Raw genomic sequence first — 17,741 nt, forward strand, 5'->3', positions numbered from 1 at the left:
ATTATTCATTGAAAACACTGGAGAATTATAAGGATTAAAAATAAAATTTAATGAAATTATAAAGATAAATAATTATGCTTTTTTTTAATTTTTTTTATAAATTTATAAAAATATCCTTATTAGTAAAAGGGATGGAAATAAATTACTCTGGCAACATTTTTAGTTCCTAACAACATATTTTTAATTGAAATTTATTTTAAAACATTTTATTTATTAATTTACCCCACTCTAATAAACCCAAGACAAAAATATTTTACCATTAATCAGATCTTAATATTATTATCCATCAAGGTCTATGAATATATTTTTCTCTATTATCATCTGGCGTGACCTATATAAAAATATTGAACAATAAATTTTAAAGATTGAAAACTTTTTTTTTTTTTTGGGAATGCTAAGTCACAGAAAATCGTGCAAGGAAGAAAGATCAAGTCATGTAAAAAATTATACAATTTCAGTTCATCTAAAGGGAGGCTCCTCAAAAATCATAATATCATCTATTACATTCTATATACCTATACTTGAAGATGACCGTCTAATTTTTCATGACAAATTTCTTGATTTTATTTGCTGTATTTGTGAGGAAACTGTTTGAGGTAAGGTTGCTTTGAATGACCGCCAAAACTCCAAGAAAGTCCAATTAGAGCTAAAGACTGAAAACTTTTAACTATGTTTTACTACCTAGCTAAAATTTAATTACAATAAATTCATATATGCTTGTATTAAGAAAAACGAAAAAATACTGTTCCTCCACAAATGCAATAATGTCGAGTGACGGAAGAAATCAGGCTTTGATTAGTGTAACTCGGAAAAGAAATTTAAAATTTCACAACCATATCTATATATCAGTACCTGCCTAGCTGAACAAAGAAAAATGTTTACAACGGCCAAAATACTTGAGCACGCATAACGTAAGATCGTGTGTTGCACTAATCCCACATGGCAATACCCTCGTATATATCGGTCTAGTATGCAAATTGAATGGACACTAAGAAAAATGCTTGCGCGTTATGGGTAAGTTTCATCACCCCTCCTCATTACCAGTAGTCACCGCAAGAACAAGTCCCATTTCTGAAATGGTGGAATCTGCTAGCGTCTCTCAATACAATTTCTCGTCCGGTAACCATTGCTATGTATTTAATTGCAATATGGCAGTCGCTACATATGCGATGGCTCTGAGTTATTTGCAAAGGGGTCCATTCTCTAGTGCTGATCAATCCAAAAGCTATTGCTAATTTCTCACTATGGTATTTCAATACGCGTTGTTCGTCTTCATCTACGTCAGGAAGCAAAGTTCTATTCTCAACAATGTAACCATGTCTTGATATCTTGAGCATCAGATCATCCACTTTTCGGTATATTTCTTTTGCTTTCGGGTGAGATTTATCTCCAGAAAGGAAAGCAAATGGCTGCTTCTTAACTTCAATCCAGGTACATGCTGGAAGCATTCTTAAACCCTTCCTCTTTAAGGACTGAACAACACCAGCAGCTTCCTTCAACTTGCCAGCTCTATTGTATATATTCAAGAGCACCACGTAATTACTCAGCTTCTCTGGCTCCATTCCATATAGTTTTTCCGCCGCAAACTTCCCAAGCTCTAAATTCTCATTCATACGGCATGCTGTCAGCAACGCTGCCCACATGTTAGTCGTTGGTTTAAAAGGTGCACTTCTGATTAATGCAAAAGCCTCGTCTAAAAGGCCCTGTCTACCCAACAATTCGATCATACACGCATAATGCATTGCTCGGGGCTTAATCTTGTGGTCTCGACTCATAGATTGAAAAAATTCCCAGCCTCTTTCTGATAATCCTGAATAACTGCATGCAGATAAGACAGCAAGAAAAGTGACATGGTTGGGAATCATCCCTTCTCGAAGCATCTGCTCAAACATGTTCACTGCTTCATCACCCTGACCATGATTGCCATATCCAGCAATCAATGCATTCCAAGATATAACATTCTTGCAAGGCATCCTATTGAAAACATGTCGAGCATCTTCCATCCTTCCCCATTTGCTATAGAAGTCCACAAGAGCTGTGTTAGCCACTATGTCAGAACCAAAACCATGACGAACTAAAGCAGCATGAGCTTGTTTCGCATGTTCTAGTGAAGCCAATCTTGCGCATATTCTTATGACTATTGAAAATGTAAAATGATCCATTTTAACACCACAATCGCGCATCTCATAATACATTTCCAGAGCTTGCTCGCTGTAGCCATGAAGTGCATAACCGGCAATAATGGAATTCCATCCTACAATTGTCTTTTCTGGCATTAAATCAAACACAAATTGAGCATCTTCAATGACGCCGCACTTACTATACATGTCAATCAGTGCACAAGACACAAAAATATCTTCGCCTACACCTATTTTCAGAGCGCAAGAATGAAACTGTCTTCCAATATGAATAAGACTCAATCCAGCAGATGCTCGAATCATGGTAGCAAAAGTGCGAGAGCAACCATCAGAAACCTCTTCCCACATGATTAGAAATAATCTAATGGCTTCCGTGCATCTTCCCGAGTCAACAAGTCCCGCCAGGATTGTGTTCCAGGACAACAAATTCCTCTCAGGCATTTCACCGAACAGTTTGCACGCATCAACCATCAGACCGCATTTCACGTGCATCAGCAACACTCTGTTCCTCATATATAGATCTGGTTCAAACGCTTTAGTAACCATGTAACGGAACACCCTCTTGACGCCACTTATCGATTTCAGACCAATGCAAGCACTTACTAACGCATCGTATGTGCTGCTACTCACATCATAACCACTTTGAAGCTCCAGAAATTCAAACAATTCCCACGCCTCACGGTACCTACAGCACAAAACCAGCTTCTCTATCTGGCTACATAGTCCTGAAGGGGGTTTTTTAATCCGGGATCTCTCTAAGACCGGTTCTTGTCTTTCATCAAAACCGATTTTCGAAGGTTTGGGCATGGGCCGGGGTCGAAGCCCTTGTTCCGTAGAAGAACAAAGGATCCGCGAAGACGGTTTCATACATTTCCCTCCATTTAACATACATTTATTGGACAAAACTGCTAGCCCACAAGGCGTTTCGATTAGATCGAACGGCGAAGTTTGATGAAGGGAGAAGGGGATTATCATGGCTCCGGATAAGAAGCGAATCTAAAAAAGGGCGAGAAGAAAGGAAAAGAAGAGGGAGTAGCGAGAGATGAGTGGTCAACAAGTTGGAAAAGAATAAGCAGGAAGGTGAATAGGTGATGATAATGGAGAGGGCAGAGGAGTGAACGTGATTCATGATGGGTTAGGAGGAAGTAAGGGAAGTCAAGAAGAGAAGAGCGTGGGGAAGATTCGGCATCGAGGAATCCGCCAGATTTGGTGGTTGTAAAAGTGATGACATCAAATCACGTCGATATTTCCTATGCTCATTTCCGAAGCCCCACAATGAAATGCTTTCTGCTATTTCTTTTTATAAATTTGCCTTCCACAATTCGATTGTAGTCGTGGGATACATTGCGTGTGAACAAAAATAGACAGATAGATTAGATTTTTTTCCCCCCTTCAAAATTTCACGCGAAATTACAATTGCAATGAACAAGAGAGACTGAGACGTGGGTTTGGAAAAAAGAGGAAGTGTCGCAGGGATTGAACGAGTGAGTGCAGAATTTGAGGAAGTAAAGAAACACAAAGGAGGCAGATAATTTTTATTAATAAAAAAGAGTACGAGGAATTAGACGTTGTCGAGAAAACAATAAGACCAATTCTTGATGGGATCATCATGATAGGTTACGCGGGCAAGCAAAAAGAAGGTTTTGTTCTGTTTTATTTTCATTGTGTCCTCCTCTGTTATGGCCATCGCCAGTTCTTTCAATAGAGGTTGAGGCCACACGCATAGGGATTAGGGAGCGGTTCAGTACATGCTAGCAGTTGGTTAATGAATAAAGCAAACGAGATGCTTATCAGTGTCTGTTACTTTGATTGCCTCCCAAATGAATGTTTCTTTCTTTTCATTCTTTTGCCAACACCAAATGAGATCATTTGTTTTGTTCATTTGCTGCTGGAGGATTTTTCAGTCTAGTGCGTGCTTGGACTCCTGTTCTCCCTTGGCTTCATGGAAAATTAGAAAGGGAAAATGGCACTGAAAAAAAAGATGAACTAAAACTCTATTTGACTACTAGAAATGAATGAAAGTGAATGAGTTGAAAAAATTAATATAAAAATAAATTAAATCACTATTTTTTTTATGATAAATATAATAAAACTGATTAATATATATTATAAATGTAGTAATCATTACGCCCTTCAAAAATTTCATGAATTATTATTTCTAATTTTATAAATTAAATTATTATTATTTTTTTGTAAATATGATTCACTGTCTCTTTTGATCAATTTATTTTTATTTATATTTTTTTCATCCATTTTATTTCACTTACCAAACGAGGGAGGGGGGCCCTTGAGAGAGCAATGCACTTCTAATAATCGCAACAACTTTTCTCATTGTCCTTATTTATATAAAGCGACTGAGCTCCATTATGATTATGGAGCTATATTTTAGAGTATGTCTAATACCAATGTTATTTACGAAAACACAAGTTTTGCCCAGGGTAAAGGTGGTGAACTTTTTGGACCTACAATAATAAAGGCAGGCAAGGCAGAATTGATAATATGATACAATAAATTTCTGTTCTTGACAACATCTATCAATCAAAGCCAAAATAGTTGTTACTCAAATGGTACACTCTTATTTTCAGGTAAAAAAAAAAAATTCTCATTCCCACTGAGAAGTTTATTATAGTCCCTTTAGTTGTCCACCAATAATGAGGAGCTTCACTTACCAATGAAAAACATCAATACAATGTTGTTCTGGTACAGTGCCAAGTCTATTTAAGAGAATTTTTTGTGGATTCCGGAAATAGATGGTCAAAGTTGTAATGATGTATTCGCACAATATGAAGTTATGAACTCATGATGATTAGAGAAAATGCTCGTATAACGAGAGCAGGACACAGACGTGAAAACAATGCCAACAGCAGATATTAAATAAACTTGCACAACACACCAGACTCATCAAACTACAGTGGGAGACACGATTGAAAAGAAAAATCATGAGCCACACTTGCGCGCTCGCGCATATATATATTGAGCGAGACACTAGCCTCGATTTTATTCCCCTGTCGTTCAATTCATACCAGGGACTAAATTCATGGCAAATTCAAGTAGGACACCTTGGTATAAGTGGCAAATCAGGCAATGAAACAACTTGCATAGCTAATGATAGTCAAATTCGCAAATTCTGCTTAGAATGTCCACCAGTGTACAAGCATTACAGTAAAGTGAAGAAACAAAGATCTTAAATATAAGCAAACTATTGCGCCTTCACATAACATCTCGAGACTGGAACTTGACAAGGTTTTAATGTATGTTCATAATAATGCCAGATAACCAGAATGACAATTTTCTCTGTTCTAACAGGTAAATCATAAGATACTGTGGACATTGATTCCCAGACTGCTATTACTGCGACCATGAATGATGAAACTAATAAACCTAAAACAGGAAAGTAATCCCCAGAAGCAAATTTAATTAAGGGTTATTATATTTCAAGGTGTAACAAATTCATTATGATCCATATTTCGTCAGTCATCACAAGCTTACAACTTATTGCCGAGAGGGCTTATTTAAAGACAACCTAGGCTAATTCCCCATTAGATAGACCAGAGAACACCTACAAAGTTAACGGGTCTCATCTCATGTGTGATACTACTTCCTGATCTTTCGATGCTTCTTGGCGGGACCTGGAACTTGTAATCTACCAATAGAACACCCACACTTCGCCCTAAGAATAAGTACAGCCCTTCCATTAGGGGGTGCCATCTTCCTGAGTTGAGCTTCCAATTCCCTGTTTTGATGGCGAGCCAGTTCAAACAAGCCCTTCTTGAATTCATCTCCATCTGTTCCCAATGAAGCTGAATTCTTCACGCAATCCTCTGTCTCTAATTGAATGTCAAATTCAACAGAATTTTTAAGGCCCTTGCAATTGGGATTCCCACACTTTCTACCTGTCCAAGTTACGACTAAAAAGGTAGCCAATATAGCAGAAGAGACACTTAGTCCTATAGAGATGTAGATCAAAGGGGCCGCAGAAAACTCCTCTTTCACCGCGTGCAGGATTGTCCCACCAATCTCAATAGACTTAATTATCAAAATCTGAATGTAGGGAAGTAACAAGAATCCGCACGCGCAAATTACAGCGACAAATATCACAGCATCCACCACCGCAAATCGAGATCGAGATCGATCGCAAGGTGGGATTTGCAGACTATTGAAAGAAGTGGGCGTTTTCCTATTCCGCAGGATGTTATTGCTTCGCCTCGATTTAGAACCCAAGTCGGCTGAACAACTAGAATTCGCCATAGCAGGGGGCTGGTCAACGGACTTGCAGAGCGAGATAGAGTTATCGAAATAGAACATTTCAGATAGAACCCAGAAATTGAATGCAATCAACGACTGAACCCCCACCAGAAAAAATTACAGATTAAAACAATCAATCTAGACCAGAATCGGATCTATCCAAATCGTTGAAATTAAAAAGAGAAGAAATTGAAGTCATCCAGAAGATCAAAAGAGGTCGGTGACCAGATGCATCAATCTCCTTTTCCCACACGGCTCAAGGCAGTTTTCACAGCTCAAATCCAATATTGGATGCAACCTAAGAGTTACTTTAAATTGAACAGAGAAAAAGCCAAAACAGATATAAGTGTAAAATGGGGTTTAAGGCCGGCTTGAAGAGTTCCGAAGCGGAGGAAGAATCAGAGACGACAAAGAAGAGTCATTACTAGTCTTTGAACGTCATGACGGTTCACCATTTCGCAAACGAATCGTACAGATGTTGTAAGTTGTGACAAATATCAAATATTCGGAAAGCAAGAGCGTCGCGCGAGGATGAGTCACGTCGTGGGCTGCTTCGGAACTGGGCTTGGATTTGCTTTTTTTCATAGATTTCAAATTATTATTTACAAATGATTTGGTGGGCCATATTATCTTCGGTTTAAATATAATCAATTACATAATGATATTTTTTGGCCAAATTATTACATAATGATATGGAAATACCCTTTCTAACTCTACTTTTTTTTAAAAAAATATATTTATTATTTAAATGATTAAAGAATGGTATAAAAAGTATTAATTTCATTATAATTTAATTTTTACCGAATCGTAATAATTAAATTAATATTTTTTAATTTCATGGTTCAAAATATCATATAAATTTAAAAATAAATATTAATAACTTCAAAAATTAATATGAAAAATTAATTTAAAAAAAATAATTAAAAATAATCACCATAATATTTATTGACATTTAATATAGTACACTCTCAATTCAATATTATAAGTTATTTTTAACTAAATTACATTTCCTAATGAATTAATTACTTATCTTTAAAATTATAACTAAGGTGTCCAAAATTACAACTAAGTGTCATGAGTTCAAAACCTAAATCACACTCAATAGACTCAATAAAACCTGTGCAACATACTATAGCACTTCAATAACATGTGTAACACATTTTCAATGTTCAATCCCTTAATCTCAAAATGATAAGAGGTCTCAATTATGTAATTTCACATTTAAATCATCATCATTCACAAATATACTCATTCCTTACTTGTACAAGTATTTTAATCCTATTTAGGTTTCACATTTAATTCACATATAATCTAAGATCCAAAATACACAACTTGGATCAAGAATCAAATAATTCAAGTAAGCAAAAACATGCAATCTCCTAACTGGCATTACCAAAATAAATTATACACATCAACTCTTGAATAAACAAGGCCTAGAATAAGCCTTTGACTGTTTCCCTTGGTCCTATCTTGATAAGCTAGCACCTATAATATTGAAGAGAGACTGATAAGAATAACTACTCAATAGTTAAGGTTAATCTAGCTAATTCATATAGTTACAAAACTAACAACCATGTGACATTAGATTATTTAGCATGCAAGAGTTACAAAACTAACAACTATGTGCCCTTTATAAGATGTACAAGACCACAAAAATAATAATGTGGCCATATAACGATATGCATTATCAATACCAATCTTATATCCTCCTAATACCTTCAACATGAAACTGATAGCTATGTAGTGGGATTCATCCTTATCATTGGACTACCCAAGCCTTCCACTTGTGAGTCACGAGTTCCCTCAATACTAACAATCATAGGATGTCGTACTCCTAATCTAGCATTCTCATTAATCGGTGAAGACTAGTTAGATTTGAGTTTCTTGATGAATAAGTAGGACAATCCCTCGAAAAACAAGCGGGACAATAAAATAAAGAGACAATCTATCAAGCTTCGAAGACGACCTTACCATGTGAATTTTCATTATCTACTCCTCTCCTTACAGGCGAAACCTCCATCTCATATGATCATGCAATGAAATCATGGTTAACACATAATATATGCAATTATTAATAAAGTTCTCGACATGACATACACTTATCATACTCACTACATCTCATACTCCCTTACACTCTCATCATGATTTTATCATTTTCCAAATTCATGTTTTCTTTAAATCATGCTTAAACAAAGCATAAGACATAATTTCACACAATTAAATTCTTTTTTCATGACAAAATCTTTAAATATTAACTGTATACCACAATTTATATTCTTTCATACATTTAAAAACATAATCATATCTTCTATTCAATTATAAATAGCTATAACTAATTAATAAAAAAATGCACAAACTAAATTTTTCTCAATAATCTCAAACCTGTAATAGGTCAAGGGTTTACCCTTAATAAAAGTTTTTCATAAACTATACTAAAGCGTAAATGGTGCACAAAATAATTGATTTATAATTAATCATATCAATCATCATTAATGTCAACATAAACACTCTTCCAACTTCATCAATCAACACTTAAATTACCCAAAATTTTAATCTCTTGCATTTAAGCATAACCATTAGGCTTATTAATTCTCATTAACTCCATTTAGCTTCTATTAACTTAAATTATCACTAATATAATATCCAACAATTTAAAATCATACTTTAGAGGTCTAAGGTTCATCCAAAATGGATGACCCAAGTTCACAACCTTGTAAAAACTTTTAAACTATGTGTAAAATACTTAAACAACTTTCATTAGTCTCATGTAGAGTTATAGGTTCAGAGCCATAGCCTTAGGTTTAAAAAATTCTCATCCTAACCTAAAATCTTATTTTCAAAACATGTAAAGTGAAGGAAAAGAGATAAAGAAGGAATACTTAGGTGAAATTAAGCTTTAATAACTTCAAAAATTCTCAAAAGTTGATGTTCTAACGAAGAAAATACTCTCTCTCTGTTGCCTCTTATTTGTTTTAGGTGTCCCTCCCTCTATTAGAATGTTTTTTGCATTTAAAAAAGACCTGATTCTAGAAATTACGTTGCGACAAAAATTCATTATGTGGCAGCATAATGCATAGTGAGCCCAATTTCAATTTTCTCTTTATAATTTGAGCCTAGGTGGCCTAATTTACTTTTGAACATAATCTAATGACTAAAACCAAATTTAATAGGCCTATTAGCCATCTTTAACCATCCTTGAACACATTTATACTTAAATTTACTTATTTATCCTTCATTATCTTAATTAATCAAGGGAATAATTATTGGGATGTTACAAGAGACAAATTGGAAAAAAATGTAATAATGCTTCTTGAAATTTAGTTTTGTTTATAAATAAAACCAAAAAGGCACATAATAGTTTCTCTTATATTTAAAATCCAAGAGAGTACTTTTTTTCTTAAAAGTTGGTTTGATAAACTAAAACTTGGTTAAGTGATATAATTTAAAACCAAGTTTAGATGTATATAAAAAAAAAAAACATAATTTTTATTATTTATATATATATTGCAACCAATTTTACTTTTTAGGGAAAAATATTAAACTTTAAATTACATTTTTTAAAATAGTCCCATAAATAATTAAGCATTATTTGTACATTAAAAATATAAAACATGGAGAAAAGCCAGAAAAATATAAACATATTTGAACCAAAAAATTATCACATTAAATTAACCATATAAAATAATTAAATAGAAACAAAACTATAAAAAAAAGAACTTTAATATTAAAAAATAGAGAGGGAGGGAGAAATTAAATTAGTGAAGAGTAAGTAGGACCACGGCATCTCCGTTTCCCTTACTCTCCATTTTTCTCTATTTCCCTTCATCACCTTTAGATCAAATATTTTCATCTGCTCATATTTAATATTTGATAAAATTATCATTTTATATAAAATATATAAATAAAATATTATATATTTAAATTTTTTAGATCAAATGTTAATAGTTCAAATATCTTTATATATTTTTATGTAAAATTAAAATGATAATTTTATTAAGGATTAAGTTTGAACTGTTGAAACTTTGGTCTAAAAATGATGAGAGGAAAAGAAGAGAAATTAATAATAAAAGAAAAGAAGGGACTCCATTAGGGTGCACCTAACAGTGCGGACCACAAAACAAATTGATAGGGGACACGGAAGTAGAATCATACTAGTTTAGGGACAGAACCCTGAAATACAACAAAAACACAAGGAAAAAAAAAGAAAGGGACGAAATTTATGATGAAAATGAAGAAAAAATGAAATAAATAATGAGATAATGATCAAGGATAAGATCCTATAGAGCACTTATCTCTAAGAATCTCAACCTTTGAAGACACTATAAGAGTTGATCACGCTCTTAATCACGTCTGTTTCTCACACGGGATGCCACCACAAAGCATTAAGGCTCATAAGAGTTTTAAACTCTAAAATGAATAATTTCATTCAATTTCTCTTCTTTTTACAATAGGGAACATGCCTAGTATATATAGGCTCATAGAGAAGACTATTTTCTAAAATTAAAACTCTAATTTCATAATACTAAAAGGAGAAAGAAAATAATATAAAATAAAAAAACTATTCAGCCACATAATTTAGGAGATGTGATTCTAAAATTATGAGATTACAAAACTTAAAAATTAATAATATAATTAATCATAATCTTTGACTAGACTCAAAATAGGAAACTAAAACTAGCCTTGCTCCTTAAGAAAAGGGAGTCAAGTCAACGAACCGTTAAAATAGGAAATAATTAAGGAAAAAATTAAGGAATCATAAAAGATTCAAAATCACGCTACCTTTGACTTCTTCACTAGGGTTTCATACTTTCTTGCTTGTAAGAGGCTCTACTTGTAATCTTCCTTGTATTGGGCTAAGGTTTGCATCTCTTAGGCTTGACTCTGTGGATTTGGATCTTAAGCATATTATACAAATATAGATGCTCTCCTTTAGGTTTGAGAGGAGTGCCCCAATGCTCTCCAAGTTTTTAAACTTCTTGCATAAGACTAAACAAGGCTTGCTTCATGGCTTTAATCCAGGCTCTTGTCATTGGACCTTCAATATATTGTAAAAGTCTTTAGGCACGTTAGATTGAAAGTGTTGGGCTCCTTGCTCCTTGCCTTAGACTCCTTTCATGCCACCATGCTTAGGATCACCATCCTCAAGTTTCATTATCATTGATGCCATGTCATTTGTGTCATGGGATCCATTATTCCCTCCCAATTGAAAAGGATTCATTCTCAAATCTACAGAATCATATAAAGATCGATCAGAAACATTGAATGTGGCACTAACATTGCCATAAGAGTTAGGCAAATTAATCTTGTAAGCATTATCATTAATTCTTTCTAAAACTTAGAAAGGTCCATCTCCTCAGGCTTGAAGTTTGGACTTTCTTTGATTAGAAATATCTCTATCCTTAAATGTAACCAAACTCAATCTTTAGGCTTAAAGATCACACATCTCCTGCCTTTATTAGCTTGCTTGTCATATTGCTCATTCTTTCTCTCTATGTTTGTTTAACCTTAACATGTAAGTCCTGCACAAACTCAGCTTTTCTCTTGCCATGAGTGTTAGTACGCTTAAAAAAAGGCATAGGTAAAATATCAATAAAAGCTAATGGATTGAAACCATAAACAATTTCAAATGAAGAATAAGAAGTAGAAGAATGAACAGTTCTGTTGTAATCAAATTCAATATGAGGTAAACAATTCACCCAATTCTTCAAATTCTTATGAATTATTACTCTTAGCAATGTAGTCATAGTTCCGTTGACTATCTCAGTTTGACTATCAATTTGTGGAAGGGCAGTAGTAAAAAAAATAACTTAGTCCCTAATTTATGCCATAAGGTATACCAGAAGTGACTAAGAAACTTCACATCCCTGTCACTCACAATAGTCTTAGGTAAACCATGTAAACGAACAATCTCCTTAAAGAATAAGTCAGCATTATTAACAACATCATTAGTCTTAGCACAAGTAATGAAGTGTGTTATCTTAGAAAATCTGTCAACAATAACAAATATGAAATCTTTACCTACAGAAGATTTAAGCAATTCAATTATAAAATCTATAGAAACAAGTTCCCAAGGGTATGAGGGGACAAGTAAAGGAGAATAAAGTCCATGAGGTTAGACCTTAAATTTTACCTATATACATTTAATGCATTTGTCACAAACAAATATGACATCTTTCCACATGTGAGGCTAAAAGAAATGATCAGACAAAATAGCTAAAGTTTTCTCTATACCAAAGTATCCCATCAAACCACCATCATGTGCTTCCTTAGTAAGCAACTCACGCATAGAACAAATAGGAATGCATAATTTGTTTTTCTTAAAAAAATCCATCAAATCTAAAGAAATCACTAGATCCATAATTTTCATAAGATTTTTAAATATTTTCAAAATCAAAATCAATTTTATAAAGATCTTTTAGAATCTCAAAGCCACATAATTGAGCATACAAATAGAAAAGTAATGTATATCTTCAAGATAAGGCATCAGTAACCACATTTTCTTTGTCTTGCTTATGCTTAATCACATAAGGAAAGGTCTCAATAAATTTTATCTAGCCAACATGTCTCTTGTTCAACTTACCTTGAGACTTGAAAAACTTTAAACTTTCATGATCAGAATGAATGATGAATTTCTTGGGCTATAAATAGTGTTGCTATATTTCTAAGGCCCTCTTTAAAGTATAGAGCTCTTTGTCACCTATGATCTAATAATAAATCCCAAAAAAGATAACAGAATCTATGCAAAAGAAATACTTTTGAAAATTAGCATATAGCTTATATTCCCTCAAGGTGTCAAACACAATTTTAAGATGATTCACATGATTAGTCATAGATTTACTATAAATCAAAATATCATCAAAGTAAACCATAACAAACTTGCCTATAAACTTTCTAAAAATGTGATTTATTAATGTCATAAAAGTACTAGGAGCATTAGTCAAATCAAAAGGCATAACTAACCATTCATATAATCCTAACTTAGTTTTAAAGGCAATTTTCCATTCATCACCCTCTTTCATACAAATTTGATGATAATCACTTCTAAGATCAATTTTAGAAAATATAGAAGCACCATCCAACTTATCAAGCATATTATCAAGTTTAGAGATAGGGTAACGATACTTTACAGTGATTTTGTTGACTACTCTACAATCAACACATATCCTCTAAGATTCATTTTTTTAGGTACCAAGATAACAAGGATAGCACAAGGGCTAAAGCTCTCATACACAAAGCCTTTCATTATCAATTCCTCTACTTGACATTGGATCTCCTTAGTCTCTTCAGGGTTAGCCCTATAAGCAAGCTTGTTTGGAATAATAGCTTTGGGCAAGAAATCTATCCTATGCTCAATTCCTCTTAAGGGAAGAAGTCCATCAGAAACCTCATCAGGGAATAGATCTCCATAATCCTGCAATAAAGAGATAATACTAAAAGGCAAAGTAAAGTCAAGAGTGTTAATAGAAAAATAAATATTCTTGAGAATTGCAATAAGAGCTTGCTCATTTATCAAAGCCTCTTGAATCTCACTTTTTTCACACAATAATATTTTCTTTTCACTATTTTCTTTCACTCCCACAGTTTTATTTTTCTCTTTTCTCACCTTCTCACCACTCTTTCTCCTCTCTTTTGATTGATTTTCAAGTAAAGTAATACTCTCTTTCTTTTCTCTCTCACTCATGCCATAATCAAGGAGATCTCTCCTTTGCTTGTAATCTTAAACAATCTTCAGTTGATCTTCATAAGCTTGGATAGGCCTAAGAGGATTTAATACAATGGTCTTACCTTTAAAAGCCACCTTATAATAATTTTTGAAACCATCATGGGTAGCCTTACTATTAAACTGCCAAGGCCTACCTAATAATAAGTGTCCAGCATGCATAGGGGCTATATCACATAATACATCACAAGTATAAACCCTAACAAAGAAAGTAATCAACACTTGCTTAGAAATCCTAATTTCAGCACAATCATTCAACCATTGCAATTTGTTGGGCTTAGGGTATGGAGTTAAATGTAGAGATAATTTATCTACAAGTAAAGTACTGGCTATGTTAGTACAACTACCACCATCAATTACCATGCTACACACTTTCTCTTTGATGAAGCATCTAGTATGAAAAATATGCTCATGTTGTGCATGTTCATCATGTAACATCCCAATTTAAATTTTAATAGTTAATTTGGGTTAATAGAAATTTTAAAAAAATAATAATAATATTTAGAGGTAAGAAAATTAGTAGAAAATGATTATTAAATCTAACTTAGGATATAATTCTAAATTAAAAAAAATTAAAAAAAATTAATTAAAAAAATAATAATAATAAAATATTATTAAATTATTATTATAATAAAAAAAGGGGGAAAAGGTATGCAAAAAAAAAGGAAGAAGAAGGAAGAAAACGTGAACGCTTTCGGCCGCCGCATCAATAGTAATATAAAATAATAAAAAAAAAGAGAGAGAAAAGAAGAAATAATAATAAAAAAAGATGTGGGATCCATTGAATTTTTATAAAAACTCACCTGTTCCTTCATTTCTTCATTCCTTCTTTCGTGCGTGAGCTGAGGCAGAGAGAGCATCTGTGAGCCAAGTTCACCGGTGCTGGGTTTTAAGGTAAGAGTTTTTAATAGGATATTTAGGGTGTAATTTTAAGCTTTTCAAGACTAAGTAAGTGTTCTAAAATTTTTTCTTAGTCATCCTTCTTCTTTAGTTTCTGAGTTTGTAGTGGTAAAAAATTTAAGATCTGGAAGAGGGATGAATTTATGTTGAATAAATATAATTTTTGAGGTTGTCAGTAGTATAATAAATGTTCTAGAGTATAAATTTATTGATGATCTTTGAATCTGTGGCTTATGGATCAAATTCTAAACTAGATCTAAAAATATATGTTGATTTATTGAGGTTTAGATGATTATTTGGGATGAGAAATGAATTATTATGGTTATAGGATTATGATTCTAAGCTAGAGACTCAATTTTTAATTTTTGGATATTTTAGGTACGAATTTATAAAATAAAAAGAAAATTTTAATAATAGAAATTAGTTTAGAAGTTGATTTTTAGATTATTAATGTTTATTGATAATTAAAAGAGGAGTTAAAAATTTTACTTAATAGTATTAACTATAGATTTGTATTAAGATTGAGATTAGGAATTATGTTATATTTTTAATTCTATTATTAGAATTATTTTATTAGTTTCAAAAATTGAAACTAATATTTATAAATAATATGTTATTTGTAGATTGTATTACTGGTGAAGATTGTGGTGAGAGAGAAATTTTAAGGAATAATTTATTGAAAAAGCCACAAGGTAACCATGCTTTTAATTTATAATTTGTGTTACTTCATATTAATTGGGTGATTATTAAGAAAATTATAAATGTTGTAATATTATATAATTGTGCAATATTATTATGAATTTGTTTGATTATTGTGGGAGATGTTGGAAGACTTGCTATTGTTGTTGTATTTATGTGACACGTGGTACGCCCCTATTAGAGCTCAATAGGTGGTTTGTAAGGGCTCGGGCTAATCTACCTTTGGCCGGGTAATTTAGCACCGAGTGAGGGCTACGGCTCGAGGTTAATGGAGGGATATAAGGATGGTTGTTTGTGTGTATTGTAATATTTCTTATATTTGTTGGAATTATATTATTTTTAATTCTCACTTAGTAAGCACACACTTAACTGTTTGTATACACTATCATAAATTGGCTTTGGTTACTGGGACTTTTGAGTCTCATTATGTGGTTAACAATTTTCAGGAGAAGAGCCACGAGTGACACGTGGAGGAGTCCCAGAGGCTTAGTGGTATAGATCCACTGTCTCTTTTGGGTATTTAATTTATAATTTATAATGTGTTATATTGCCAATATTAGGGCTTTTTGTTTATTGTCAATTATATGAATATATAAATGTAATCATGCCTTTCAAACTATTTCTATTTTTGGTACAATTTGGATGACTGTAATTTTAATATTTGGTTTACTTTGGATTGGTTAAAATGGCATGATTATAAGGCCAAATAACTGGTTTATGTTGAAAAATGACTAAATTGCTTATTTTACTTGTTGGGAGTATAAGGATGGACAAATGTGATTTAGTTTACTTGTTGGGAGTATAAGGATGGACAAATGTGATTTAGCCTAATGGCATGTGGGGGGTAAAAATTTATCTGAAATGTTATAGTGTATGAGTTGAAGCCAATTATAAAATATTTTATATTGAAATTATTGATATAAAAATGTGATGGGTGGCTGTAACCCAACTATGGTTGAGTTAAATTATTTTTAAAAAAAATTTTTTTTGGTGTGTTACACATCATCCTCCTTTAGTTGAATATTAAGAGCTCTTCTTGCCATCAAGATAAAGTCAACAACACCATTGCATTCAAGCTCATCATTTGATTCATGGGAGGTAAAATCATCATCAACAACATCATCTTTATCACTTTCATGCACACTATCATAGCCACCATCATCTCTCAAGATTATAGCTCTTTTATTACTACAATCTTTTGCTGTGTGGCCCACACCATGGCACTTGAAATACTTAATAGGAAAAGTGTTAGATAAATAAGAAGAAGGTTTAAGATTAGAATTTTTACCCTCATACTTGGTCTTCATTTCTTACTTGGCCTTGGATGTATCTTTGGCCTTAGACTCCTTCCATTTGAAAGTTTCCTTGGAGTCTTTCTAAGAAGACTTGGAACATTTTTTCTTATTTCTCTGCTCCAACTTTATAATTTTGTGTATGAACTCTTCCTTGTCCATAAAAGTGTACAAGTCAAGCTTATCTCTCAACTCTGGCCTCAAGCTATCCATAATTCTTGACATTGCTTCACGTTCATTCTCTTAAATGTTTGCATGAAATTTCAAGATATTCAACTTGTAACACCCTCAAAAATACAAACCGATTTTTCATAAATTATTAAAACCATTATCATGGTAGAAAATTTTCTTACCATGATACATCCAAGACAATATACCACAGGTCTTAAAATATTTCAAAAAAGTAATTAGAACCATGAGGGACAGTCAGGATCCTCATGGCATGATATTTAAATTAGGTCATGAATCAAGAGAGATAAATATAATCCTCTTGGTCAAATAAATACTTTTAATAAAAAGGATTAGAGTTTACATGCTTCACAAAGAAGATATGTCCTAAGTTGGCACAAGATACATTGTATAATCCAAAATAAGAGGCAACGTAAAAGATGGTGTTTCATACACCATAGTTACACCTCTGGTGCTTTCTCAGCCGGACTCGCTCCTGTAAAAATATTAACCACGGGGAATGAGACTTAAAAGTCCCAGTAACCAAAAATTAATATGTAATTATGCATGCGATTGTAA

At 32.9% G+C, this 17,741-nt stretch overlaps 2 protein-coding genes across 2 annotated transcripts; both read right to left on the reverse strand.

Annotated features, from left to right (window-relative positions):
- Positions 1-772: 772 nt before the first annotated feature.
- On the reverse strand, positions 773-3,786 carry LOC129319924 (pentatricopeptide repeat-containing protein At5g50390, chloroplastic-like). The gene has a single exon (XM_054965036.1). It carries the CDS (start codon positions 3,111-3,113, stop codon positions 1,038-1,040), a length of 2,076 nt encoding a protein of 691 aa, XP_054821011.1. The 5' UTR covers positions 3,114-3,786; the 3' UTR covers positions 773-1,037.
- A 1,455-nt stretch (positions 3,787-5,241) lies between these two features.
- Positions 5,242-6,905, reverse strand: LOC129285824 (uncharacterized protein At5g19025-like). The gene has a single exon (XM_054921739.1). The coding sequence runs from the start codon at positions 6,441-6,443 to the stop codon at positions 5,733-5,735; it is 711 nt and encodes a 236-aa protein (XP_054777714.1). The 5' UTR covers positions 6,444-6,905; the 3' UTR covers positions 5,242-5,732.
- Positions 6,906-17,741: the final 10,836 nt, after the last annotated feature.

The sequence above is a fragment of the Prosopis cineraria genome, unplaced genomic scaffold, assembly GCF_029017545.1.
Source record: "Prosopis cineraria cultivar Desert tree isolate PC_DT_omini unplaced genomic scaffold, ASM2901754v1 PC1, whole genome shotgun sequence".
Classification (NCBI taxonomy): domain Eukaryota; kingdom Viridiplantae; phylum Streptophyta; class Magnoliopsida; order Fabales; family Fabaceae; genus Prosopis; species Prosopis cineraria.